Below are 27345 nucleotides of genomic sequence, written 5' to 3' on the forward strand. Positions count from 1 at the left end.
CTCCGGATTTCACCCCGACTCCGAGCGTGCGCAGGATGAAAGCGAAAGCTATTGTATAAAGATTCGAGCCCCGAAGGCATTTCAAGCTCACCTTAGATAAAAGGGTGAGCTAACAAAAGCTAAAAACCAGGGATAAGATCAAATACATTTTTCATCCCCACTTCTTAGGATTCTGTGCCGTGTGACATTTAATGCTTATTTTATTCTTGCTTATTTTAAAAAAAGAGCACGTTTTATGTATGTATAGACTTTTTAAAATTAGTAATACCAATTAGTGTGGAGCCCTGAAAGGGACATAGAAGAGTGAGTGGTAGCTTATTTATACACACAAACTAAAATAATGCTCAGCTATTCTATATTTGTGTGATGAAAGTTTACATTTATATTCACCTTATCTTCTTTTAGTTGGTACATTCCTTGTTTTGAGGACATAGACCATTCTGTCAGCTGACACGCTGGAAGCAAGTATTAAATAAACTACTTTACAGCTACCCGAACACAAGAAGCTACCGCAGGTAGAAGTTTCTCATTAAAATCACATTTTTATTTCCATATCCCTGTAGGGGCTCCGTAAATTAGTAAGGTTGCGCACAATATTGCCAGTTTAACACATAAAACCCAACTCTTCAATTGTAATTCTTCATCTTAATAATTTATGATTACAGGAGCTTTCAGTGTTCTTTCATTGTCAGGTTTTTGTAGGTTTAATGGCCAAATCCAAAGTGTCTGTCGTATATAAAATGTCCTTTTTGTCAGTGTCAAACAGTTACTGTACCTTGAGCCCCTCATCCCACTTTGGCAGTGTGATGATAATACACGAGAACAATCATTGGTTAACAGTAGTGCCTTGAGATGAGTTTAATTTATAGCTTGCCTCCAAAATGCCACAAGATAGCGCCAAAGCAATACTTTTATATAAGACATAGCTTTGGCTTGAGCACAAAAACAAGCAAATATATCATAGGATATGTTCCCCACCCAAAAAAATCTGTAAACAGGCGAATGTTGAACCTCAAATACATGGGGTGCATTGCATTCAAAGTTATAGCATTACAGCTACACCGAAGAAAATAAGTATATGAACATCCTGCTATATTGCAAGTTCTCCCACTTAGAAATCATGGAGGAGTTTTTTTTTTTTTTTTTAACGATTTGTGTGATACAGCTGCAAATGAGTATTTGAACACCTGTCTGTCAGCGAGAATTATGACCCTTAAAGAGCTGTTAGTCTGCCTTCAAAAATCCACCTCCACTCCATGTTTTATCCTCAATCAGATGCACCTATGTGAGGTCGTTAGCTGGATAAAGACACCTGTCCACTCCATACAATCAGTAAGACTCGAACTTGTAACGTGGCCAAGAGCAAAGAGCAGTCCAAAGACACCAGAGACAAAAAATGTTTCAACTCCACACAGTTGGAAATCCCTATGGAGAAATTGCCAAGCAGCTTGGTGATAAAAAGTCCACTGTTGGAGCACTCATTAGAAAATGGAAGAAGTTAAACAAGATGATCAATCTCAATTGGAGTGGAGCCCCATGCAAGATATCACCTCGTGGGCTCTCAATGATCATTAGAAAGATCAGGAATCAGCTCAGTACTTGGTCAATGACCTGAAAAGAGCTGGGACCACCGCTTCCAAGGTGACTGTTGGTAATACACTAAGACGTCATGGTTTGAAATCATGCATGGCACGGAAGGTACCCCTGCTCAAACCAGAACATGTCAAGGCCCGTCTTAAGTTTGCCAATGACCATTTAGATGATACAGAGGAGTCACGGGAGAAAGGTTTGGGGTCAGATGAGACCAGAATGTAACTTATTGGTCATAATGCCACTAACGGTGTTTGGAGGAAGACGAATGATGAGTTCCATCCCAAGAACACCATCCCTACTGTGAAGCATGGGGGTGGTAGCATCATGCTTTGGGGGTGTTTTTCTGCACATGGGACAGGACAACTGCACTGTATTTAGGAGAGGAATACCGCAACCACGTATTGTGAGATTTTGGGGAACACCCTCTTTCCCTCTGTCAGAGGATTGAAAATGGGTCGTGGCTGGGTCTTTCAACATGACAATGACGCGAAGCACACAGCCAGGAAAACCAAGGAGTGGCTCCGTAGGAAGCATATCAAGGTTCTGGCGTGGCCTAGCCAGTCTCCAGACCTAAACCCAATAGAAAATCTTTGGAGTCAGCTGAAACTCTGTGTTTCTCAGCGACAGCCCAGAAATCTGTCTGAGCTATCTGTGTGGATCTGTGTGGAGGAGTGGGCCAAAATCCCTCCTGCAGTGTGCGCAAACCTGGTGAACAACTACAGGAAACGTTTGACCTCTGTATTTGCAAACAAAGGCTACTGTACCAAATATTAACATTGTTTTTCTCAGGTGTTCAAATAGTTATTTGCAGCTGCATCACACAAATAAATCAATAAAAAAAATCATACATTGTGATTTCTGGATTTTTCTTTTTAGATTCTCTCTCTCACAGTGGACATGCGCCTACAATGACAATTTCAGACCCCTCCATGATTTCTCAGTGGGAGCGCTTGCAATATAGCAGGGTGTTCAAATACTTATTTTCTTCACTGTAAAACTCAGTTAACTCTGTACATGTATTTATTTTTAAACCACTCCAACATTGTTTCATGTGAAAATGTTTCCCCAGGCCGTTTCGACTATTTCCCAGGATGCAACGGCCACGGCAGCTTCAGCCCGGAGCTATGTGGCTGCATTTGTGACGAAGGCTGGACCGGCAAAAACTGCTCAGAGCCCCGTTGCCCTGACGACTGCTCCGGGCAGGGCGTGTGTATCGAAGGGGAGTGCATTTGCGATCGTGACTTCGCCGGTGAAAACTGCTCCGAACCTCGGTGCCCGGCCGACTGCTCCGGCCGCGGCCTGTGCATCGACGGGGAGTGTATGTGCGAGGATTCCTTCACCGGGGAGGACTGCATGGTCGGGAGGTGTGTGAACGACTGCTCGGACCAAGGGCTCTGCGTCAACGGGACGTGCCAGTGCCGACCCGGGTACGTGGGGGAAGACTGCTCGCTGGTGTACTGCGCCAACAACTGCAGCCGGAAGGGGATCTGCAAGGACGGATTCTGTGTGTGCCAGGATGGGTATGCTGGAGATGACTGCAATTCGGGTACATTCTGATTCTTATCTCTTTCACATCAAATTGTTCCTCAATTGTTTAAAAAGCATTTATTCCTTGACTCATTCACCGCCGTGGACGTTTATATTCGTCAAGTGGAATCCAACTGTAAACTTCTACCGCTGAATATATTCGTCTGGTACGTTTTTGATTGGGGTATGTGTGAAAGCGGGTCTTTATTTACGTTGGTAAAGAGGGGGTAAGCAATGTTCCCTCTCAGCTGCGTAACTGTGCATTTGCGCACTTGCCGCACACTCACAGCGCAGAGGAAAACAGAACCAGCGCAGTGAACTACAGCTTGACGTGTTTTTTTGTTTTGTTTTGTTTTTCTTTAAATTAACACGGCAACACACTGGCTCTCACAAAGAGCTGTTGCTCGGCCACACCAGGCCACACATTCTACTTCCTAGTTTACCTGCCCCCCCCCCCCCATTTTAAAGGGGTACACTTATAATTACAAACACCGGGGTATGTGAATCATATTAGAAAAAGTGGTGAAACTGGATGAGATTTTCTCTTTTTTTTTGAGTAAAAAAGGTCTGGTCTGAAGCCAAAGTAGAACGTGCAGGATGAGATGGTGTATAATGTTAAAAATCCCCCTTGGCACAGCCTCATTGAAGATGAAAGCACAGATTATATGACGAAAAATCTAATTCTATATTTTAAATATTGGAGGCAACATAACATTAACCTTAAAACTGTTTGGGAGCATCATTCAGTTTTCAACATGCATTGCGAAAGATATTCATCAAGCAATAATTCAGTTTTACACAAAGAAAAACAGACGGGGATATCATTGTGGGTTTAAAAAAATGAAACAAAGTTGGAAGCGTCATTTCAAATTTATAGTTTATAGTTGGCATGGTATGCATTTGTATTTTTTTGTTTGTTGACATTTTCAGTGTAAATTTGCAAAAACACGTAATTGTTCTTAAAAATGTAATCTGAACCTTTTAATGAGCCAAGTAAACTTCAATGGACGACACTGATTGACCACAGTGCATACGTGGGATGTTGCTCACAGTGGTCAAAGGGGGCGCTCACAGCCTTAGTGTGTTTGCTCAGACACGTCAAAAATTAGAGGGAACATTGGTGCTAAGTATTGGCTTGTCAAACCAAAGCACGTTTTTCCATTTCAATGAATGGAAAATTAAATAATGCGTTCCAAACCTAAAAAATTAAGCGAATTTTTTTTTCTTTTTTTTAAGCTTTTTCTGATATTCAGGTGAAGCTCTACAAAATTATGGATGTCATTCCATTTAGCACAGATAGCTTTAATATGGGCACTTGAGACATCCTTCCTGCCTTCAGCCTCATCAGACGACATCTCCTCCCTTCCTCGCCAACACTATCCCCAGCTAACTGCTGCTCGTTCACGAAAATAAGAAGCAACTTTTCGACTTCCTCCGAGATCTGTGGCCTCTGCTCGGTCAACACGGTTGCTCCTTCAGCAACATCACTTGCTTTGAGGGCATTCTTGAGTTTCAGAATGGTGCTGATCGTCAATTTCACTATGCCATACTTCATCGATAGCTCAGAAACACGTACGCCAGATTCATATTCAGCTATCAAATCCTTCTTGAAGTCGGCAGTTTTACGCACCACTTTGATTTTTGCACCACTTGCCTTGTTTGGAGCTTGATCGGGGGTTAATATTGCTCAATTTGAAGAAAAGAAGTCACTACAGTACTGGGAAACAGAGGAGTGTGTGAGTCAACACGCGCGTTACGTCTTTTCCGTTTTTTTCAGAGGTGCGTTCGAAAGCACAATAACAAATCGTCGTGGGTCAGGTGGTCGGGGTGTTCGAATACCGATTTTTGTTCGAAAACTAAAATAAAACAAAAAAAATCGCAACATTTTCGTTTGAAAACCGAGGTACCGGTATTTAAATGCACCGCTTGGTGGCATAGTCAAGCCCCACAGATCGTGGTGCTGCATTTCCTGTTTAAATTGTGCACCGTAATTACAGAAAACAAGCTCTTACTGCCATCATTTTTGTAGGTGGCCGCCTTTCCCATCATGTTTTTTATGTGCCCACCTCATTTGAATGCAGGCGGCGGCGTGCGCCACTAGCCGGACACCAGAAGGTGTAGAAGCATTCATTTGTCAAAACGCCACATTCATCCTGTGAGAGAAGCGTCACATTAGCTGCTGCTGAGTCGGCCCGGGAGTCTCCCACGTCTTTGTTCCGTGCACCTCCGCGCCAAATATCAGATCCTCCTATGCCATTTGGGAGGCGAGTGATAGATGAGGACAGACAGGGGAGCGGATGACAGATAGCCGGTATTCTCTGGTTGATCCCTCATTGCCATCCTATTTATCTCCAAGTCAGGTAGTCTGACTTGCTAATACCGTTGCAATTAGATGTGAAAATAGGTGCTTCTTTTTGCTGAATACCAAACAAAGCGGTCCAATTACTGCAGACCCGTAGGTTGACGGGCTCAAGTGTTTCTCAGTATAAAAAAAGAGCAGGAGAGCGAAATATGTTTCTAGCGGCCTCTGACCTCTCACTCGGAGCATTAATGATGGCTGTTGACTTAAAATGGAACGCTTCAGGTGTGAGATAAGAGGAAACTATATTTTTGACATCCACATCTATCCACCCACAAAGCAGAGATCAACTTGAACTGAGTGCCATCTCATCTTGACAGCAAAGACATTTCACCATCACTCCAGTAACCACTCATATTATAGTCACATACTTTATCAGAAGTTTACTTTTTAGCGCAAGAATCCTTGTGAAATTATTATTATTTTTTTTTGTACTGCTTCTAACTAGATGCATCTTATTGACTTGAATGCAATACAAAAACGTCACAAATTTCCCTAAAGAAACACTTTTTTTTCAGCCACTGTTTGGCTGATAACCAGTATTAGGGATGCACTGTTACAAGTTTTTTTCACATTGAGTACAAGCACATTTGAGGACTGAGACTTGATCATTGATTGATATGTCTTACACTTGTAAGAATAATGTTTAATATGAGATCATAAGGCGGCACGGTGGCTCAGCTGGTAAAGTCTTTGCCTCAGAGTTCTGAGGTGTGTGGAGTTTGCATACTCTCTACGTGCCTGGGTGGGTTTTCTCCGGGAACTCTGGTTTCCTCCCACATCCCCAAAACATACATTAATTGGGCACTCTAAATTTCCCCTAGGTGTGATTGAGAGTGCGACTTGTTGTTTGTCTCTATGTGCCCTGCGATTGGCTGGCAACCAGTTCAGGGTGCACCCTGCCTCCTGCCCGTTGATTGCAACCTTTGTGCGGATAAGCGGCAAAGAAAATGGATGAATAAGATCATAAACAAAAACACAATTTTTCAAAAATGTCTTACATTTCACTCAAATAACACTTTTTAAGGTAATTATTTGATATAAAAACATAACAAAATTCTGTATAAAAAAAAAGAATCATTACAGTTGTGATCGCATTGTGTTAACTAAAAATTTAAAAAATAGTTCCTTCCCGAAGTACCACATATTATAGTACTGCACACTAAGACCAACACTTTAACTTTCGTTACCAAGTGTAATTGAACGCAGTTCACGCAGCTGTTATGTAGCTGCTAGTGTAAATTCAAGCCTTTCTGTACAGCCACCCAGCATTAATTACATCAGAAACGCTTGAAAAATAACAAACGAGCAAAATAGAAAAACTGACACGGAGATGCATGGAGTTACCAATAACGGTTTCATATTTAGAACACATGCACAAGTGCAAATTAGTTTAACTGGAAAAAGCAAAATGTCACTATAAAGCAACATTGCTCAAAATTGGGGCTTATAACAATTCTTGTGCACATTATACAGTAATTCCAAAACAAACAGAATATGAGTCCTAATTATCAAGTGCTCCGGATCATCAAAGAAATGCAACACACCACACTAAATGTGGAGTGGAGCGAGCGATCAGCCAGAATGTGGGCGTAATGTGCTTGCCGGTCGCCAGTTCTTCACCAGTTTTGTAATCAGTGTTGTTTAAATATCTCCACACACACACACACACACACACACACCACACACACACACAATGGTGGCATGGTAAAGTCAATTTCAGGGTAGGGAGGTTTACGCGTATTAATAACCGAAACAGGTATGAGCATCAGTGCATCTTTAATTTAGGGTTACTTCCGATTTGGGCCGAAATCTCTGTTTATTTAAATAGGAGTCAATATTCTTTTTTTAACAGTGCAGAATTGTTAACATGGATCATAAAAAAAACCAAAACAAATTGCATCAGAATGGCTTAAATAAAACACTGTACAATAACAGTGAAAATATGGATTTTTTGTTGTTGTTTTATAATATTTCATTAATATGCGCCTTCCAAAGTTAGAAATATTCACCCCTGACACCAGTTTCACCAATCGACACGAAGACCTTAAGCTTTGGGTCAAAGCAGTCATTCCTGGTAATTCCAGAGCTCGTAATCAGATGAACTCCAACTAGACCGATGGATGGAGATTGCTTCATCGTGACACTTTAACTTAAAACGTGTAATGTATATCGTAGAATGGAGTCAAACCTTGACCATTCACCATGAAAAAGTGGCTGTGACGACCGGTTTCATTATTCTTTGAATGTGTTGGGAGTTGACGATTACGACTGGTAAATAGCGCATGAAAACGTGTTCTACTTCTCAGAATGCATTACAACGGTGCACATTTTAAATAAAAAACATACTCACCATGCACAACAAAAATACACTCAAATTAATACCGCCAATATCTCTCTGAAAGTGTCAGTCCAAAAATGATTGCCTTTGAGCAATCACATTTTCGGTATAGCTCATTAGATTGTGCAGGTGTTATATTGTGGCTCTACATTTATAAACCTTACCCGAAGAATTTGACTTAGGTGGCTTCTCCAGAGGACTATTATCCAATGCACCCCGAAGGTGAACCCGAATGATTTATTGACCTTTTGTTGTCACCCAGATTCAACCGTCAAGGTTTTAGTTACATAGAATCTAGTCTAGCCGCCTATGCTAGAATACTGATTACATCTAATGAGCCTTGAAGACTCACCTTCACTCACCCTCTCAAAAGGAGAAAGCCTTTCGAAGGATACTTCCCTAAACAACAGTGAGCTTTAGAAGTTCAAAATTTGAGCATTTAGCTCCCCTCAAGTTGCATTAAAAAAAAAACAAAACAAAAAACAAAGGTGGCATTGTTGGCTGGACATTTTTCTACTCCAAGGAACATTATAGTTTGATGATGCTATTGGGCAAACGAGTCAAAACTCTTCTCTAAATACGCCTATTGGAAGATGAGAGGCCAAAAATGTCAAATGATCAGTTGACCATATACTGTACCTGTTTAATGCTCTTTAATTCTCTTGCTAGAGTCTCGATTTACAGTGTGTGCACAGCACGTGACGTTAACAGGGTATATTTAAGCAGGCCCTCTATGTTCATATTAGCAGGTATGTTTGTAATTTTTCTCCCCTCCGGACAATTGAGGCCCCATTTTAATGTAATACTATTTCATGCATCTTTTATTTTTATACTGTGATCCACATCCAAATGTTGCTTGAAAAATGTAGTCGATTTCAACAGAGATCCGATGTACCGTAATTCCCGGCCTACAGAGCGCACCTGGTAATAAGCCTCACCCAGTACGAGGAAATACCACATATAGGCCGCAGCCGTGTAAAAGCCGCAAGTGAAACCGACATTGAAACACAAGTTATTTACAAAGAAAGACGGTACACAGAGATCTTAACACTAGCGCCACCGGGCTAACAGGGCCGGTGGAGGACTAAAAAAAAAACATACTGGTAAAAATCACTGAGACACGGCAGTAACGCGTAGCGCAGCGCTAACAGGGCTGGACCGGTAAAAGTCACCTCCTCGGCACATATATTCCACCTGTCTCACTCTTACCTTTTCCGCTCGAGAGGGAAAAAAATGCACAAATTAGCCGCATCACCGCATTAATCGCAGGGTTGAAAGCGTGTGAAAAAAGTCGTGGCTTATAGGCCGGAAATTACGAGATGCTCCTTGAAGATTTATTTTTGAACGAGATCGTGTTTTTCATAAGCCGAAATTTGCACCATTTCACCGTACTCGAACCTTACTTAAATAATCATGTTCTCTTCATACAGTGTGTCATCAAATTGTTTTTCATCTGTCACTGATTACTGCAATTATGCTGAGTTATCTCCTTTCTCAGAATTGATGACACTCTGGCTGTTCGAAATGCATAAATGTCTCCAACTCAGGGGTCCCTCCTCCCCTTTCATCCAGATTGAGTGCTACAAAGTGACCAATATGCTAAGCAGCCTATGGCCATCTGTCAAGGGGTAGCTGAAAAGGCCACTAAAGAATCCCAAGACTCCCTCTGGAGGATTCAGCACCGGGTTGTAAAGTCCAATATCACAGGATGCACAGATGACGATGAGGAGATGCCATTTGCTTTTCAATCTGGCTCTCCAAACGCTCCTTTATTCTATTCATCATATGTCCCTCGTTTCATGCCGCTGCCACCTCCCGTCTTATCTCCTGAGCTTGAGTCCGTCCGCTCGTTTCGCCAACTCACGCCGATGCCATCAGGTTTCCTTTGATCCGCTGTACCTTTCGCCTGCGTCCCTTCCTTCAGTGCGGTTGTTTTTGGCCAAATGAACTGTAAACACTCTTGTTTATGCTGGCGCATTCGCATTCAACAGCACCTCTCGACGTGTGACTTGACTTCGCGATTTGCCATTTCAGCCCGGGTGGACTGTGCTCTGCTTTTTGTGTGAACACTTTGCTGCTTGTGGCTGGTCCTTCACTTTCCACAGAAGAAATGAAGCTTGTTCAAAAAAATCTAATTTGAAAAGTTGACAGTAGCGCATAGAATAATAGACCAAGGGTTCAAGGCTCTTATTACAAAGATTTTTTTTTTTCCCCAGATAAGTTGCACATCAATAAAAAAGTTATAAAGTCATAAATTCTTGAAGAACCTGCAAAGTGAATTCAGAGACTTTTTTCCAAATACATTATCCATCCATCCATCCATTTTCTTTGCTGCTTATCCTCACAAGGGTCACGGGAGTGCTGTAGCCTGTCCCAGGCGGGGCACACCCTGAACTGGTTGCCAGCCAATCGCAGGGCACATAAGAGACAAACAGCCACACTCACAATCACACCTAGGGGCAATTTAGAGTGTCCAATTAATGTTGCATGTTTTTGGGATGTGTGAGGAAACCGGAGTGCCCGGGGAAAACCCACGCAGCCACGGGGAGAATACGCAAACTCCACACAGGCGGGTCCGGGATCAAACCCGCGTCCTCAGAACTGTGAAGCCAACGCTTTACCAGCTGAGACACCATGCCGGCACCCAAATACATATCAGTAGAAAAAAAAAAAACAAAAAAAAACCTTTAGTCTCATGATTTTATATTTATTAACGTGGAAAAGATATTTTCATTCTGTACAATATAGGATTATTATGATTGTTACAATATACACTTTAAGAATTACTTTGGTTTTAGTCGGAAAACAGAATTTATCGAGATGCACCTGTGAAATAAAAGTAAATAAATGACTTCATGATAGTCAGTTTTATCAATAAAAATATTTTTTGGTAATTCAAAGAATTAATAATTAAATCAGGGGTTGTTGCATATTTCCTGGGGATGCAGTGCATTCAAATTTTGGTTTATTTCTGTATTTTTCTTTACTTTCTTTTTTTTTGTTGCTGAATACCCTTTTGTTTGGTGGTCTGTATTGAACAGTGACTTCAAGTAAATTGCACTGATTAGTCAGGTGATCAACATATCGAAGACGTAATTATCACTGTTGCTCTAATAAGCGGTTGGCGCACGTGCAAGCACTGAAACACTCGCAATATCTTTCCTACTAATCACACGACATTGTGATTTATCCTTTCTGCCGCACATTAGACTGAATTCAGTTGTTCTCCCTCAACAGTTGCACCTGTCATGAATCTGAAGGTCCGAGGTGCAACAGATCAAGAGATTGAACTGGAGTGGGAAGGTTCTGTGGTTCTGACGGATTATCTCATGACCTACACACCAAACAGCCCGGGAGGTGAGACTGGAAGATGGGCTTGGACTTCAAAGAGCACCCCATGCCTTAAAAAAAAAATAAGTTGACGATGAGCCTCGAAATAATAAATAAGATCTACCTTGGATGTATTTTGCATTTCTCAGGTGTCCAACTTGAAATCCGGCTCCCGGGGAATACCACTTCCTGCACCATCTCGGAACTGGGTGCAGGGATGGAGTACAACGTCAACGTGTTTGCCGTCATTAATAACAGCATCAGTGTTCCTGCCAGCATTACTGTCGCAACCTGTAAGTCTGCCGTCATGTTTTATTTATTTTCATATTGAATGCATGAAGAAAATAAATACGGTACGCTTCCTTGCACGGACAAAAGTGAGAATGTCAACTGCGCCACTGTGCCACCGGGTTCCCGTTTCCTCGCACGCGAACACACGGACAGGAGTACACGCACTGCTTTTGGAAGGGTTTTGCTTCCCTACTTACTGATATGGAAAGTCAATCAGTAATAGAAAGCTCAAAATTGAAAAATTGAAGCAGTGTTTTAAAACGTGTTTGGAAAGGTTTAGCAATCTATTACGTGAGGTGTCGTTTGGAAAAGAGGGAAAACTTCAACATTGGACACCTTCTGCGTGTGATGGATGTGATTATGTGGGCCGTGCGGGTCACCAAAGGAAAATAATGCGCCTCTGACTTCCACCCCAGACCTCTCCAATCCAGATGGTTTAGTCTTCAAATCCATCACGGAGACATCAGTCGAGGTCCAGTGGCAACCTTCCTACTATTCCTTCGATGGCTGGGAGATCAGCTTCATCCCCAAGGTACTAACGAGACTACAATTACTGGTCCATTTAAGAAGAACTTTGCAATGTTGAAACTGCGAGCAAGATTTGAATGTAGCATCACTTCACTGACCCCCGCACACCATATCCAAAGCCTCGCTCTCTCGTAAATGATTCTCAAACGTAGCCATTCACAATAGCATGCGATTATAAATGTGATAAATACTGTAATTTCTCGAGTATAATGTGTCCTCAGGTACAATGCGCGCCCCCAAAGTTGACCTAAAAAAAAAAAAAAAATCAGGGAAAGCCTTCTACCAATGTACAATACGCACCACCAATTTGCTCCTTACCCATATGCTGAAAATATTATGAATTATTTGTATTTATGTTTTGTTACGTTTGTGCTTGTATTGTTCTATACAACAATCATTAATAATAATCACTGCGCCCATGCTGATGTAGCCATAAAATAATTTCAGGAGAGGCCACAGGACACGCTTGTCCTGGTCCCTGTAATTGTCAGAACAGAATTCCTCAACCAACTAAAATAAATGCTCAATGATGGCATAACATTTTATTAATATTATACAGTCTTAAATAAGTATTTAACACAGTTTGACTTCAACATTTTTTTGCATGAAATATTTGTTCAGAGTGCTGTTTATCCTCTACATTACACGTCCTTGGCCAAGAATTCAAAAGCAACATCTGGCTCATCTCCAATCTGAAAAATATCCATCGTCGCTACCTTTGGTAACGTGGTACAGTTTCGGGTCCATGGCGTTTGTGGGGAAGCAATTTTTGAATCCCAAGAGTTTTGGTTCCGCAGTGCAGCCTCTCCCCCACCTGACGCCATAGGAAAGCGATTGCTATCAAAACAACATGAGCTAAAACTATGTAGAAACGAGGGTAATGGGCACATTTTTTTTTTTAAAAGCGACCATTTCAATTGTGTGCAATCCCGTTTTTTTTTTTTTTTTTATGTGCCCATGATACTTGTATTACGTAGTTTGAGCTCACGTTGTTTTGATACCCACTTGAAGCCACTGAGGCGAGCTATCGTTGTTTTGGACTGCCACGCTACTTCGGGATGGCGGCGTCATCGGCACGAGTGATGACGCGTTTCAGCTGCATTTTTTGTCTTGGTTTAAGTTAAAACAAACTCACGCTCAGTCGTTTCTGATCTTTGGTGCAGTAGCAACAAACATGCTACGCTGACGATCGGAAAATGCAAGTTCCCCAAGGATGTCATTGAGTTCAGGCTGGGGGCGCACATTACCGCAATAAATATAAATGTTGTAACATAAGACATCGAATATCACGTCAAAATGTATATGTATACCTTTTTATTACTCTATGTACCTGCTTACAACTAGAAAAAATTTCATTTTTCATCCATACCTAAATATAAGGCGCTCTATTAAATTTTTGAAAATACTTTTGGAAAATTTTTAGTATTATTTTCGAGAAATTACGGTAGTCAAGAGACATTTTTAGCATCAACAAACCAGCATCGCTAACAATACTAAGCTATCTTTAGCACTGTAAACTAGCTGATGTTAGCCACAGCTGCCACATTAGTAGTTTGAATCATTCCTAATGGTGTGCTACTATGACACTAAATGTCATTCATTTAGAATTAGATGTTTTTGGAATGTGCAGTTGATTTAAAAATCAAAAAGCGATGATAAACGTACCAGATGGTTAGAAATGTTGCTAATTCCGCGTCACTTCTCAACCCGGCCGGCTGCCCAAGGGCCCTTTGCTCAATTTCTGTTTGCTAGTCTTGCATCCAATTGTTGGTGAATGATGGATTGATGGGCATTTTTAAAAAATGTTCCGATGGCAGCTATTCCTCCACAGTTTCAGCAGAGCTCTCGAAGTGCAAGAACAGGTCAGTGTGAGGCAGCGGGGATGCGCCCGCAAGTGCAGATTCACGAGATTCATGAAGAATAACAAAAAATGGCTTCATTGTCGTCGAAATGAGTTTTTGCATCCATACGGCATTAGAGAGCAAAATATGGGAATGCAATGGTTTTGCCCGATTCAGTCTATTTTGAATTAGACTGCCGGCTTGTGTGAGGCTTATTGGCTATTAAAAGGATGATCCAGTAAACCCCTTTGAGAGCGTAACCCTTTGTTAAACCACAGTCAGGCTGGGTTCAAAGTCAGTAATCAAAAACCTTTCTCCATCTAAATCTGGCGGTAAACTCAGGTACTCTGGCCACTTTAATCTCAGCCCTCTCACAGTAATTGGTTTTTCTCCTTTAAGGTTTCCTCTGGGGGAGATGTGCTTTGGTTTGACTAGTTTCCACACTCTGAATGTGACGATATCCTTTTTTTTTTTTTTTTTGTAGTAGTAGTATTTCTTTCAAGCCCCTTCAAATGTACAATGTTTCAAAGTCCCTCCTAATTTGATTTTATTGCTTTTAGTACTCCCGTCTGCGTTCTCCACATCCAGTCTTTCATGGTGCTGCCCTCTTTCTCTCTTTCCAGTAACATTCAACGCCCCACTCATCCCTCCATCCCATTTTTTACTCTCAATTTTCCACTTCCTGGCTGCGATCGCCATACTGCCGCCTAGGCCCAGAGGTAACCTCCATCCTCCTTCACCTCCTTCCGCTTTCCTCTTTTCCCTGCAAGCGGCCCTCGCTCCCCCGCCCCGCCCGCCGCCCATCTTTTCTGCACTTTCGCAGCCGTGAGGGAAATCACATTAGGAGCTTGAAGTCTTGCCACCCCTGTGGATTTAATCCAGCAATGGGGGATTGTGAATTTTGACAATCTCCTAATGGAAATATGCGTTAAAGCCTTTGCTTATGCAAACACTTGTCTAATTTGTTGCCTTTTACAGAGGGGTGAACTTAACATCGTGCAACTGCAGCAGACCGAATGCTTGGTAGCACACGTGCACTTGAATGTGGTTCAGGTTTCTGTATCTTTTCAACCAATGAATCAGTTATGGGTACGTGGACATGCTGATATACTGTATTTTCTGCACTATAAGGCGCACCACATTATAAGGCGCGCCTTCAATGAATGGCTTATCCTGAAACGTTTTTCATATATAAGGCGCATAAAATAGATGCTACAGTAAAGGCTGGGGTTACGTTACGCATCCATTAGATGAAGCTGCACTAAAGGCTCAATATTGATCCATGTATAAAGCGCACCGGATTATAAAGCGCACCGTCGGCTTTTGAGAAAATTAAAAGCTTTTAGGTGCGCCTTATAGTGCGGAAAATACGCTAATTAGAATTAGACCACTTCAATCAGTCGTGAATTTTATCTTTCATTCATTTTCCATAGCGCTTATCCTCAATACGGTTGCGGGTGCCCTGAAGCCTATCTCAGCTCTCTTCGGTCCACTGTCGGGGTCTACCCTGAACTGGTCGCCAGCTAATATGAGGGCACATACAAACAAACAGCCATTCACACTTACATTTAGAACTATGGGTAATTTAGAGTCCTACCATGAATGTTTTTGGAATGTGGGATGAAACTCTCCAGAGAAAACACGCAGTACGGGGAGAACGTGGAAACTCCACACACATGAGGCCGGATATGAACCCCGGTCATCAGAACTGTGAGGCCAACGTGCTAACCAGTTGGTCGACGTGCCACCAAGTTTTTACATTTTTAAACTAGTTTCCTGTAGGGGTGGCACAGTGAATCAGCTGGAAAGCGTTTGCCTCACAGTTCTGAGGTCCCGGGTTCAATCCCAGCCCCACCCATGTGGAGTTTGCGTGTTATCCCCGTGCCTGCGTGGGTTTTCTCCGGGTTTCATCCCACATCCAAAAAACAAGCAACATTAATTGGACACTCTAAATTGCCCCTAGGTGTGATTTTGAGTGTGGCTGTTTGTCTCCTTGTGCCCTGCGATTGGCTGCGTGCCCATTGACCGCTGGGATAGGCTCCACCGCTCCCGCGAGCCTCGTGTGGATAAGCGGCTAAGAAAATGGATGGATGGTGTTTCCTGTAGGGCTAGGTGGTCTGGTCTAAAATTCGTATCATGGTTTACATTGAATTCCTTCATTTACACTGAGTATATCTCCCAATAGAAAATTATGAATGACAATTATAATTGGAGTATTTCCAAACAAGTTTTAAGTGAAAACTGAATTGATGAAAAAAAAAAAAAAAAAGCAGCATAGCAGTTCCCATTTCATCTCCAACTTCTTCCGTTACCTACTCCTCATTCTCCTTTCGAAGTGTATCTCATTCGTGTACTTGAAGGAGATGATTAGTGATTTCGAGAGGAGTGGCCTCTACACCATGAAAGGAGAGTGTTTAGTCGCGCTTGCTAGCCAACCAGCCGCAAGTCCTCGCCGGTGTGGAAAGTTAGATTAGTGCAGTGATTTTCAACCTTTATAGAGCCAAGGCATATGTTTTACAATTGAGAAATCCCACGGCACACCAACAAAAGTAAACGTCATCAAAAATGGATAGATTAATGTATGTACTTTCTGCCATCTAATAGAAGAGGACTTTTTTGTTCTGTCTGTCATTGTGCCTCACTGGCATAAATACATGAATAAAGATACATGATTTAAATTTAAAATATTTAATTTTAATTTAATTTATTTAAATAAATGTTGTTGTTGTTTTTTTTTTTTTTTTTTTTTTTAGCAATTACATAAAATTGGATAACTTCCCACGACACACCTGAAGAGCGCTCACGGCACACTAATGTGTCCCGGCACACTGTTTGGGAATCACTGGATTACTGCCTTGTATGTTTGTGGTAGTTCTTGAGCAGTTGGGGTAAACAGGGAGGATGCTTTTTTTTATTTTTGTTTGTTTGTTTGTTTTTTTTTTTTTTTTGCATGGATGTACTTTTTTTTTTTGCTTAGAAAAGGTGCTTCAATCTCTGGTCATGTGTGCCCATAGACTTAATGATAGAAGATACAATGCTCATCAACAAGCATTATTGCAGAGGATGGTTAACTAAATTTACAGTGTAGACATTTTTTTCGGTCTACTCTAAACAATACGGCATACACTGGGCAACCTCGGTTTGTCGGTAGCTCCCTCCTCCAGTGAAACCAGCCTCGAAAATACACAGCAGCAACAGCATTACAGTGTTTTCCGAAGAACTTGACTTGCTTTTATAAGCAGTTCAAACATCACAATGCGTCACAAGTCTTTGCATTATGTAATGTCTTTGTGAACGCAAAGTTGTGTTCAATGATGCTTGTGGCTTAAACACAGCTCATATTGCATGTTGTGACTCATCCTGTCAACCTTGAAAGAGAGAAAATAGCAAGCGACGGTACTTTGCATCATGTTGTTGCCTGTACATTCCAACAGCTTGTGATACATATGCATCACGACAATGCTGGCTGAGCGATGTAAAACTTTGAAAGTTCACAGCCTTTTTATCATTACGTCACTTTTTTGTGGTCATGTGGAAATTTTTTTGCTTTAAAACACATTCATGGGCAGGGTGGCAATTTTTGCCTTTTTGAGATAAAGGTCTCCTAACAGTTTTGGGACAGGTATGTTATCAGTTCTGTGAAGTGGTACATACTAGAGATATGTTTATTTATTAGCTCTTATTCTAGAACGACACTTACGCATGAATAATATTGATGGATTAGCATTTTGAAGACAAACTTGGTTGCATACTGATCTTTCTCCCTTTCTTCTTTTGGAAAACACTCCATGTTTACTTGAGGAAGCCGTGTTGGGTCAGGAAGGAACGGGAAATAACTCTGTGCTAACTTTGACCGATGAGTTATCCTCTCCTGATACCAAATTATGGCTTCAGAATAAAACAAATATTTTGATATACTGAAGGATATAATGCGTGAAAATCATGATGTCCCAAAAATGGGACGCTAGCCACGAACAGGTTACATTTTTCAAATTGGAAGTGCACAAAATGTACCTATTTGGGATTATATTACCATATTTTGCATCTCTATTGATTGCACAGGTATCAAGTTTGCCAAAATATTTTGTAACCCTGCCAGTGTTGAATATTTGAATACCAATGGTGGTACACCACACGAAGCCCGACAAAATCACAAGCCTATCAGCCTACTGCAGCTTAATGAATAGTTGTAACCATCTTCTTTGTCTGTATCCATATATATATATTTATATATATATATATATTTTTTTTATTTTTTATTATTATTTTTTTTAAACTATCCCCGGGGTTCCAGGGCTCACACGTCAAAAGAAGCCACACATTGAGTTAAAGCATGAACTCGAGATGCATCCATTTTCCATTTTATTTTTCATGCTTTTTAATCAGAGCTACCAAATGTTACAGAACATCTGTAATTTGATACGGAAATCACTCAACCACTGAACGTTGACTCATTACAGCCGTAACACTGATTGTTCCGGATATTGGGGGAAAAAAAAAAAGCCAGCATCTGACATTACCGTCTTCTTGTATGCACTTCTTACTCTGTAGTGCACAAAATTGAAACCAAAACTATTGTCCATACATAATACATATTCAATTCAGTCTATCAGTAATGTTGTGTTCCTTAAAAACAATGCCTAGTTAAGTAAAAATAAATTCACCAGAGAATTCATTGGACAGCAGAGGAAAGCAACATCCCAACAATACTTGATCATGCCCAAATAGTCTAATCACATGATTGGAAACAAGTGTGTTCAGTTTTGAATTCTTGTATGTCTCATATAAAAGATACACATTTGTGTTCACCGTATGCTGCCAATATTGACAGTTTATCACAATGTGAAATGTATTCAATGACTGGGAGCATGTTTAAAAGTTATGGATTTGAAAATGTGTTTAGCCCACTGAAGATTTTGTACATACATTAGAATTGAGCCTTTTAGCAATTGTGAAAATCTGTAATTAAAGACGCTAAAGTGGAGTTGAATGAGGCTAGAAAAAAAAAAATATTTATTTCTGACTACTTTTTTTCTGAATTCAGCTGTTCAACTTACTTTGGCACCCAGATGTCACCAGAAAGCAAGTAATGAAATGGTTAGAATACGCTCCACCACAAAAAAAAAAAAATTAAATCGGCAAATAGGTGAATTATCGGGCAACCAACAACGGTTGGCTTTGTATGCCAATCAATGTATGTTTTTTGTTGTTGTTGTTTTACCTCAGGACAATGATGGCGGGATGACTGCCCAGCTGCCCAGCACCATCACATCCTTTGTACAAACGGGTCTGAGACCGGGCGAGGAGTACGCGGTGAACCTGGTGGCCCTCAGGGACCAGGGTCGCAGTCAGCCCTTTACAGCTACCGTCACCACATGTACGTTAAAAATCAGATGCAGACAGCTTGATACATGACATAAATTGTGCATGACAGACATTTTCTATCGGTAAGATAGAGAGTCTGAGTGGTTGTTTGTGTATATGCGCCTGAAATTGACTACAGTATTCTCCAGTTTGCTTACCAATCAGAATAAATCATATGAAATCTGAAAGATTGGATGGACGTACCATGTGACTTACTGGCGCCCCCCCCCCCCCACCCTCCCTCCATCACCGACTTTTTACATGCCGACGATACCTTTGGATCGGATACTTAGCTGGAACTTCTACTTTTTAAAACAAAGTCACAAATCACATTCCCTGCCAGCATAGGTAGTACTATATTAATATTAAATATTACACACACAGAGACTGATGAGCTGCCTCCGTCTCAATGATGTATCACCCTTACTCCTTATCCAGCTGGCTTCATAAATGAATTTTGAATAGATTCAATTCAAAAGTTGTTCATCAACTTTCAGACTCAAGACTGTCGTCCAAACACCATCAATATCCTTTTAGGATTTTGTTCAAGTCATGATGGTGTAATTAAGCGTTCATAAATAATTCATGCTCCGAGCTCATTATTTTTCTTGACAGCTCGCAATAAGACGTAAGAGGGTTAAGACAAATTTGAAGGCGCTCGCTTATTTATGAGAAAGATGTATTCTTCCTGGGAGACCTCGGAAGTACAGTATGATGAGGTGTGCAGTGTAAAAACCAGCGGCAGATTCTTCTTGGCTGTTGTCTTGCTCGGGCTCTTTTTCTAGGACGAGGCCCAGGGGCCCAATTGTGACTACATCAAGAAAGAAGATGGACCATCAATGTGTCAAACTTTTTTTTTTGTTCCCTTTCCACCCAGAAAGCGCAAAGAAACACTTTGAAAGAAAGTGTGGTCAACTTTTTTTTAACATATTCTGTGAAACATGCCATTCAATTGAGTTCCCCCACAGGACAACACCTAACAATAAAAGTGCCATCACGACATCCAATATGACTCCCAAATTAACACCTTGATAAAGATTTGCAACCTTCTCTAAATGTCAAACAGGTCTTTTAAAAAAAAAAAAAAAAAAAGACAGGTGCATCTCAGGAATTTCGAATAACATTGAAAGTAGGGCAGTTCAAAATTTCAAACCGGATAGATTATAAGTGGCGGGTTATTGCACACATATTACACTTTCATTAGTCTTTGATTGCACTTAATTGTGAATGTTTTAGAAGTTTTTCACTCATCGATTCAATTACCACAATCACACGGTGAACATTTGGTATAAATGTCACCAAATGTCAGCGTCGGTCGATCAGCATCGTCTAATTGGTGCCGTCGTCGTCGTTTTTGCAGTGATCGACGGCCCCGCTGAGCTGGTTGTGCGCGATGTGTCTGATACGGTGGCCTTCCTGGAGTGGACCCCGCCCAAAGCCAAGATTGATCAGATCGTTTTGCGTTACGGCCTCGCGGGGGGCGAAGGCCCGCGCACTACGTTCCGCCTTCAGCCTACACTCAGCCAGTACACCCTGCAGGTGAGTGCGCATTTGTTTTTCTTAAAATTGGTAATTGATGTGAATGCATTGTCATAACAATACAAATAGATGACTTTATCTTTACATAACGCAAGAACATTATGAAATATATATGAATATATAATCGTATTGTACACAGGCGATAGTGCATTTTTGAATAATTGTTTCCCAACTTTTACCGTGACATGTTATGTATTTTATGTGACAAAAATCTCAGGACATACCACCAAAGAAAATTGTCACGAAAAGTAAAGTAACTGAAATAATTATGTTGTTCCTATTTAAGTACTGACGTCGTGTGCAATCTTGACCTGTTTATCCATCCATCCATCCATCCATCCATTCATCCATTTTCTTTGCCCCTTATCCTCACGAGAGTCGCGGGGATTGCTGGAGACTATCCCAGCTGTCAATGGGCTGGAAGAAGGGTACACCCTGAACTGGTTGCCAGCCAATCGCAGGGAACATCGAGACAAACAGCCGCACCCACAATCACACCTAGGGGCAATTTAGAATGTCTAATTAATATTGTATGTTTTTGGAATGTGGGAGGAAACCCACGCAGGCACGAGAAGAACATGCAAACTACACACAGGCGGGTCCGGGATTGAACCCGGGACCTCAGAAGTGTGAGGCCAATGCTTTACCAGCTGCTCCACCGTGCCTCCTTGACCTGTTTAGCTGAACATAAAACTAATATTCCTTTAAATTCAATAAATGGCAACACAATTTATGATGCTATTGTGTTGATGTTCGTGTACAAAAGTATATGATAACATATGAGGTATTAGGTGGAAGAAAGATACTGTTTTATTAATTTCCCGAAGAAAAGGGATTTTGGAGATGCAAGGATTTGGCATGACAGGGACAATGTACATTTAACTTTTTTCAAAATAATTTGTAGGTTATAATGTAGTTCATTTTAAATACAACAATCGAAATATTTTAGATACAAATTTTAACTTTTCTTATTATTATTATTATTTTTTTTTACCTGATCTACAAATGACTAAGCCCTGCCACCTGTTTTTTTGGCCCTTTGAATACAAATGTTTGTCCAAACCTGCTCCGAAATAACCAAGGCCCCCTACTTTGCTGTGAAGGTCCTTCGTCCAGGTTCCCGCTACGAGGTGTCTCTGAGCGGAGTGAGGAATGGAAACGCGAGCGGCTCCATTTCCATTGAATTTACAACCGGTGAGGGCTGACACCAAGCAGATGTTGTAATCATGCCGCATGCTATCTTGAGCCTGCCTCCGGGAATAGAACCGCCGATGACATATGGCCCGATGTTCCACGCTGTTCAAGGTCTTGTGTCAAAGTCCCATAAAGTTTGCACCGCGGATATTCTGCGGTTTCCAACTTGTTAATGCATGCAACGTAGCGATGATTGTACCCTGAACAGTCTGTTGATGTCTGCTTCTTTACTCCCCCGGAGAATTGGTCTGAGTGTCCCCAACGTTGTCAGCTTTATCGTTCTTCTCAGAGATCGACGCCCCAAAGAACTTGCGTCTCCTCTCCAAGACCTCCACCACTCTGGAGCTGGAATGGGACAACAGCGAGGCGCAGGTAATGTCGAGACATATTGTAGCTTTCACCAATTGGTGGTCGCCCTCAGTTTCCGACACATCAGTGTTGTGAACGCTGGGCCGCGTAACGGAATGTGGTCACATGGTACAACCGGCGTTCACGTGAGACTCAGTTCCTATCACTTCAGATGTCATCATGTTGACTTTCAATCACATCTCATCTTTTTTTTTTCTCACTAGGGAACCTTGATACGCTGTAGTAGATAAAAACATATTTTTTTTCCAGTGTAAATGTAACATAAAAAACAAAAATAATGGGCATACAATTTCCATCATAAGACCTTTCATTCAGTAAGCAATTTTAGGTATTATTTTATCATCCTTAGAAAAAAGAGCCGACTGAGTTAATCTCTCCTGTAATTACACCTCTCTTAGCTGTCTTGCGAAGATGATTTGCATCACACATGCATCGCACACATTTCACTCATTAAAATTTTTATTGCACAAAAACCCTCAGCTGACGTTTACGTTTTCTGACACATCGTGGAGCTTTTTCCCCCCAACTGTTGCATTTGTAAACAAGGCAACGTTAGCCACGGCTGCTACGGTCATAGCTTGGCTTTATTTCTAATATCTGCTGCTGTAACATAAAATGTGTTATTTTATGGAATGTGCAATCAAAAATCCAAAAGAGGAGAGTTACATACCTCCCGAGCAGAAATGTTGGTTTTGTGTGTCGCTTCTGCATCTTCATAGCTCCCTAAAGTCCCTTGACAATTTTTAATTTTTCGGCATATCGAGCCATAGTTTCACAGACGTCTTGAAAACCCGACGTCACGGGTCAGCGCAACACCAGTGGGGTGTAACTGCTTCGTGTGATGATTGACACCTCATCAGTCACACCTTCCTCTGAGTGCTGTTTTTCCTTGAGCCCAGAGATATATTTTAAGAAGTAGGCATGAAAACAAAATATTGACTTGTCTGTATAATTTAATGTTATGGGTGAGCAGGCAGCCGTGAGACTCAAATATTTGTATACAAACAAAACAGTCATCTTTTCGTTATATGCCCCCTTTCAACAATTCCACTATTTGCTACCAAACAATACATTTGTGTGTGTGTTTGTTGGCCCTGAGTGCTCCTTACATTTTAATCTGAAAATAAACACTGAGATTAAGTCATAGTTTTAATACACCGAAATATGTGCGCATGTAGGTGGACGCCTACCAGTTGGTGTACAGCACGCTGGCAGGTGATCAATACGAAAAAGTCATCGTGCCAAGAAATGAGGGAGACACCACAAAGACCACCCTCACCGGTAAGCGGAGAGAAAATCATCATCGACAAACAAAGATTTTGCTCTTTCTTTTTTTGCATTATCCAAGATCATCTGTTGTGTACTGAGGTAAACGTGCAACACGTCAGGTTGAGCATGCACGCAAGTGGATGGCCGCTTACTGATTGTATTTGTCCAGGTACTTGTTGTCCTGTTGGTGTATTGGAGCCAAGGAAATTGGAAGTGTGCGTTATCTTGTGCAATCGATGCTATGATGGGTTCTTGAAAATAATCTTTCCGCTTTTTGTGGTTCCCGTATGATTGCTAGTCCATCTTCTGTGGTTGACGTTAATTAATTCACTTTGTTTCAGACCTTCTGCCTGGCACAGAGTACGGTATTGGCATTTCTGGAATGAGAGGCAGTAACCAGAGTACATCGGCCACTATGAACGCCAGAACGGGTTAGTGACAATTATTAGTGTAAAACAGGGCTAAAATCCACATTGTAGTTTCACGCAAAGCCAGTGTACTGCATAAGATTTTTACAGGGGATATATGTTGTGTGTGCCAGCAAAACATGGTATTCTGATTTATATTGCATTCATGGAATAACAATTCAACAGAACAATTATTTAATCATCAATTTTGGAGGTCATGTTGGGCAGTATCAGCCTTTGTGCTATTTTTTTCCTCACTTTGCAGATCCACTTTTGAGGAAAGTTGCACTGTATACTGGTGCTAGAAAAGTATACAGAGCTTCACCGTCAAAGATGAAAGTACTATTATTCGTTCTGGTACTTCTATTATATCTATTCTCTCAAGTGTTAGGTGAATTATTTAAAATACAGGCTAAATGCATGTAAATATAATCATCATCTTTAAACCCAGAACGATACCGAATGTTTTGATTTTTGTTTTACGTCAACTCAGTCGCTAGTACAACAACAACAAATGACTCACTGTTGTGTGCAAGCGGCATCAGATGTTTAAATGTGTTTGAATTAGATTATTTCATCAAAAAGGTGTACGTAGATTTCTTGAGGCACCTGTGTCTTGGCTGCGAAGTCAGGTCTCGCCCAATCCTGTCCTTGTGTTGCATTCGTCAACTCAGGTTCGAACATATATGGTTGAATTCCACTTGCCTGGGATGTTTTTCGAACGTGGAAAGAATAAGAAAGTTCCTCCTCTTCATTTCCCATCTCTTCCACAGAGCATTCCATAAAAACTTCATCACTGCTGTCTATCTTCTCGAGATCCCACTCACAATGTGTATGGTTGTCTGTGTAGGAAGCCATTTTCTTTACTGGGGTTGTCCTGGCGTGACGTCACACGGAAGCAGCTTCAACAGAGCTTCGGTTTGAAACAGACACCAGAGGCATTCGGATGACAAAGAAAATGTGCACTTTGGCGCTAATTTAGTTCATTTCTGTTGTGTTGAGAATTTTACAAATATTTTTTCAATGAAAAATTAGCTACGTTCGTGTGACGTATAAATACAATATAGGTCCTCTGGATTAGACCGTTAAAGCCCACATATTTTGTCAGCTGTCAGACACTCCTGTCGCACTTCCTCTAAAAGGTTGAATGTGCTTTTGAATTTCAAAGAGTTTTTTCAGTACTCTGCCTTAATTATCCCAATGATCTTTGTTTTGAGGATCCTCTTTGAGCTGCTCCAGTCATACCATTTAAGTGAGTCCTTGCAAGCACAGTGGATCATCCATTTAACAACTGCGTCTTGAGCTCCTGACAAATAGAAGAAAGTTAAGCATTGCAGTTTCAATCAGCAGCTTCGAAGCTGCATTGACACAAAATACAAATTGTATTGCGAATGCCAAATATTTGATTTTGTTGTCCATTTCAACTCCCCCCCAAGTTATTGATTTACTGCACCTTAGAGTACAAAAAGCAGATGAATTGTCTGTTTGTATTGATCCAGATTTGTTTAAAAAAACATTTTTTCAAAGCAGAACGTGTATCATCGGGCGCATCCTCTTATGTCAAGACAAGAAATACTGACCTGTAGCATTGCCACTTAAACGTGCATCTGCAGCTCCTTTTCATCTCATTTGCGTTCGCGTGAATTGGAAAGACGTCACGTTATGAATGCTTTATGTGCATTAGAGGAGGTAGAGGTACTTTCTCTGACATAAAAGTGTGTTCAGGAGATGCACTATAGCAACAATTTTGCCATCCAAGGATCGTTTTATTCCTAGGAAATAAAAACATTTTATGGTTTGGTTTTCTATCGCTGGAAAAAGAGAAGAAACACCTACAGTTAATCCTTTGAGCTGCTTTGAGATAGGCCAACGTCCTACGTAGTCATGCATGAAGGTTTTCACAAATGTAGGCAATTTTTTTTTTCTCCCTTGAATATTTTTTTGAAAATTCAAAATCATGAAAGGTTTGTGTATCTTCTTACAAAACTTTGCTCGTATTACCATCCTTCCCCAGGGCTGCTTATCAGGTACAGGGTTGGAAACAGTATGATGTATTTGCACATTGACATTTCTAACCTGAATTTTAACAGGCACGTCTTTGTTTCTCCATCGTGCCAGGCCTGGACGTGCCCATGGATCTCACCGTCACAGCATCTACGGACAACACCATCACCCTGGTGTGGGGCACGGTCCAGGGTCCCATTGACTTCTACAAAGTCACCTATACGTCCTCTTCAGGGCTCACTACCGAGGTGAACCCTGAGAATGGCAAACACTTCTCGATCACGGTTTAAGGATCTCCTTTTAAATGAACGGGGAGGAGTATAGTGAATGCATTATTGTCATTGAACTTTGAGTTTTCGTTGCGTTCCAGCTGAGTGTCCCCAGAGATGAAACCACTACCACTCTGACAGACCTGGAGCCGGGGACAGAATACACGATCACTGTGGCAGCCAAGAGAGGCAGACAGCAGAGCAACGTGGCTTCCATAGATGCCTTCACAGGTAAGTGGAGTGTAATCTAAAGCAAGGTGCCTGTATCGGTATTTTATATTTTTTGTACCAATTTTTAAAACGTGAAAGACCCCACACATGGCAAGTAAAAAAAAAATTGACAACTGTGTTGCTTTTTGTCTCCGCCGAAAAAAAGTGAGTCGTCACGTGCTTGAAATGTGTTTTGGTTCAGAACCTTTGCCATATGGTATCAAGCCAGAAGCACTCTGAAATCTGGCAGTGTTTCATGTGAAAAGATACCAGTGCTACTTAGATCACTTTCAAACCTTTAAATTAATCAAAATGCTGACTACTTCAAATATGTACAAACATTGTATTAATTACGATAATGACCGGTGATATCATATATCAGTCTGCACGGTGGATCCGCTGGTAAAGCGTTGCCTTCACAGTTCCGAGATCTCGGGTTCAATCCTGGACCCGCCTGTGTGGAGTTTGCATGTTCTCCCCGTGCCTGCGTGGGTTTTCTCTGGGAACTCCGGTTTCCTCCCACATTCCAAAAAACATGCAACATTAATTGGACACTCTAAATTGCCCTTAAGTGTTATTGGGAGTGCGGTTGTTTGTCTCTATGTGCCCTGCGATTGTCTGGCAACCAGTTCAGGGTGTACCCCGCCTCCTGCCTGTTGACAGCTGGGATAGGCTCCAGCACTCCCCGCGACCCTTGTGAGGATAAGCTGCTAAGAAAATGGATGGATGGATGGATGGATCATATAGCATTTGTATTATTAAATTCCCTCACACACTAAAAATCTATAAGAAAACCAAGAAGGAATTGGATTGTCTAATGGTCATCAATTCACATACTTAATATTTAAACTGATGTCATACCAAGACTGATTTATGAAAGGTAGCACAGTACCACATTGTATGTATTTAG

The 27345-nt window shown here is 41.2% G+C and overlaps 1 protein-coding gene across 1 annotated transcript in view; it reads left to right on the top strand.

The window, feature by feature from the left end:
* tnr (tenascin R (restrictin, janusin)) overlaps window positions 1-27345 on the top strand; it is a 141230-nt gene that overhangs the window by 67460 nt on the left and 46425 nt on the right. The window contains exons 9-20 of the mRNA XM_061840261.1: window positions 2663-3139; window positions 11058-11177; window positions 11300-11443; window positions 11858-11973; window positions 19037-19187; window positions 20535-20713; window positions 21817-21907; window positions 22197-22279; window positions 23455-23557; window positions 23887-23976; window positions 26071-26204; window positions 26327-26456. Of these exons, the coding sequence (XP_061696245.1) occupies window positions 2663-3139; window positions 11058-11177; window positions 11300-11443; window positions 11858-11973; window positions 19037-19187; window positions 20535-20713; window positions 21817-21907; window positions 22197-22279; window positions 23455-23557; window positions 23887-23976; window positions 26071-26204; window positions 26327-26456 (1818 nt within the window). The remainder of the gene's footprint in view (window positions 1-2662; window positions 3140-11057; window positions 11178-11299; window positions 11444-11857; window positions 11974-19036; window positions 19188-20534; window positions 20714-21816; window positions 21908-22196; window positions 22280-23454; window positions 23558-23886; window positions 23977-26070; window positions 26205-26326; window positions 26457-27345) is intronic.

The sequence above is a fragment of the Syngnathoides biaculeatus genome, chromosome 13 (genome assembly GCF_019802595.1).
Source record: "Syngnathoides biaculeatus isolate LvHL_M chromosome 13, ASM1980259v1, whole genome shotgun sequence".
NCBI lineage: Eukaryota > Metazoa > Chordata > Actinopteri > Syngnathiformes > Syngnathidae > Syngnathoides > Syngnathoides biaculeatus.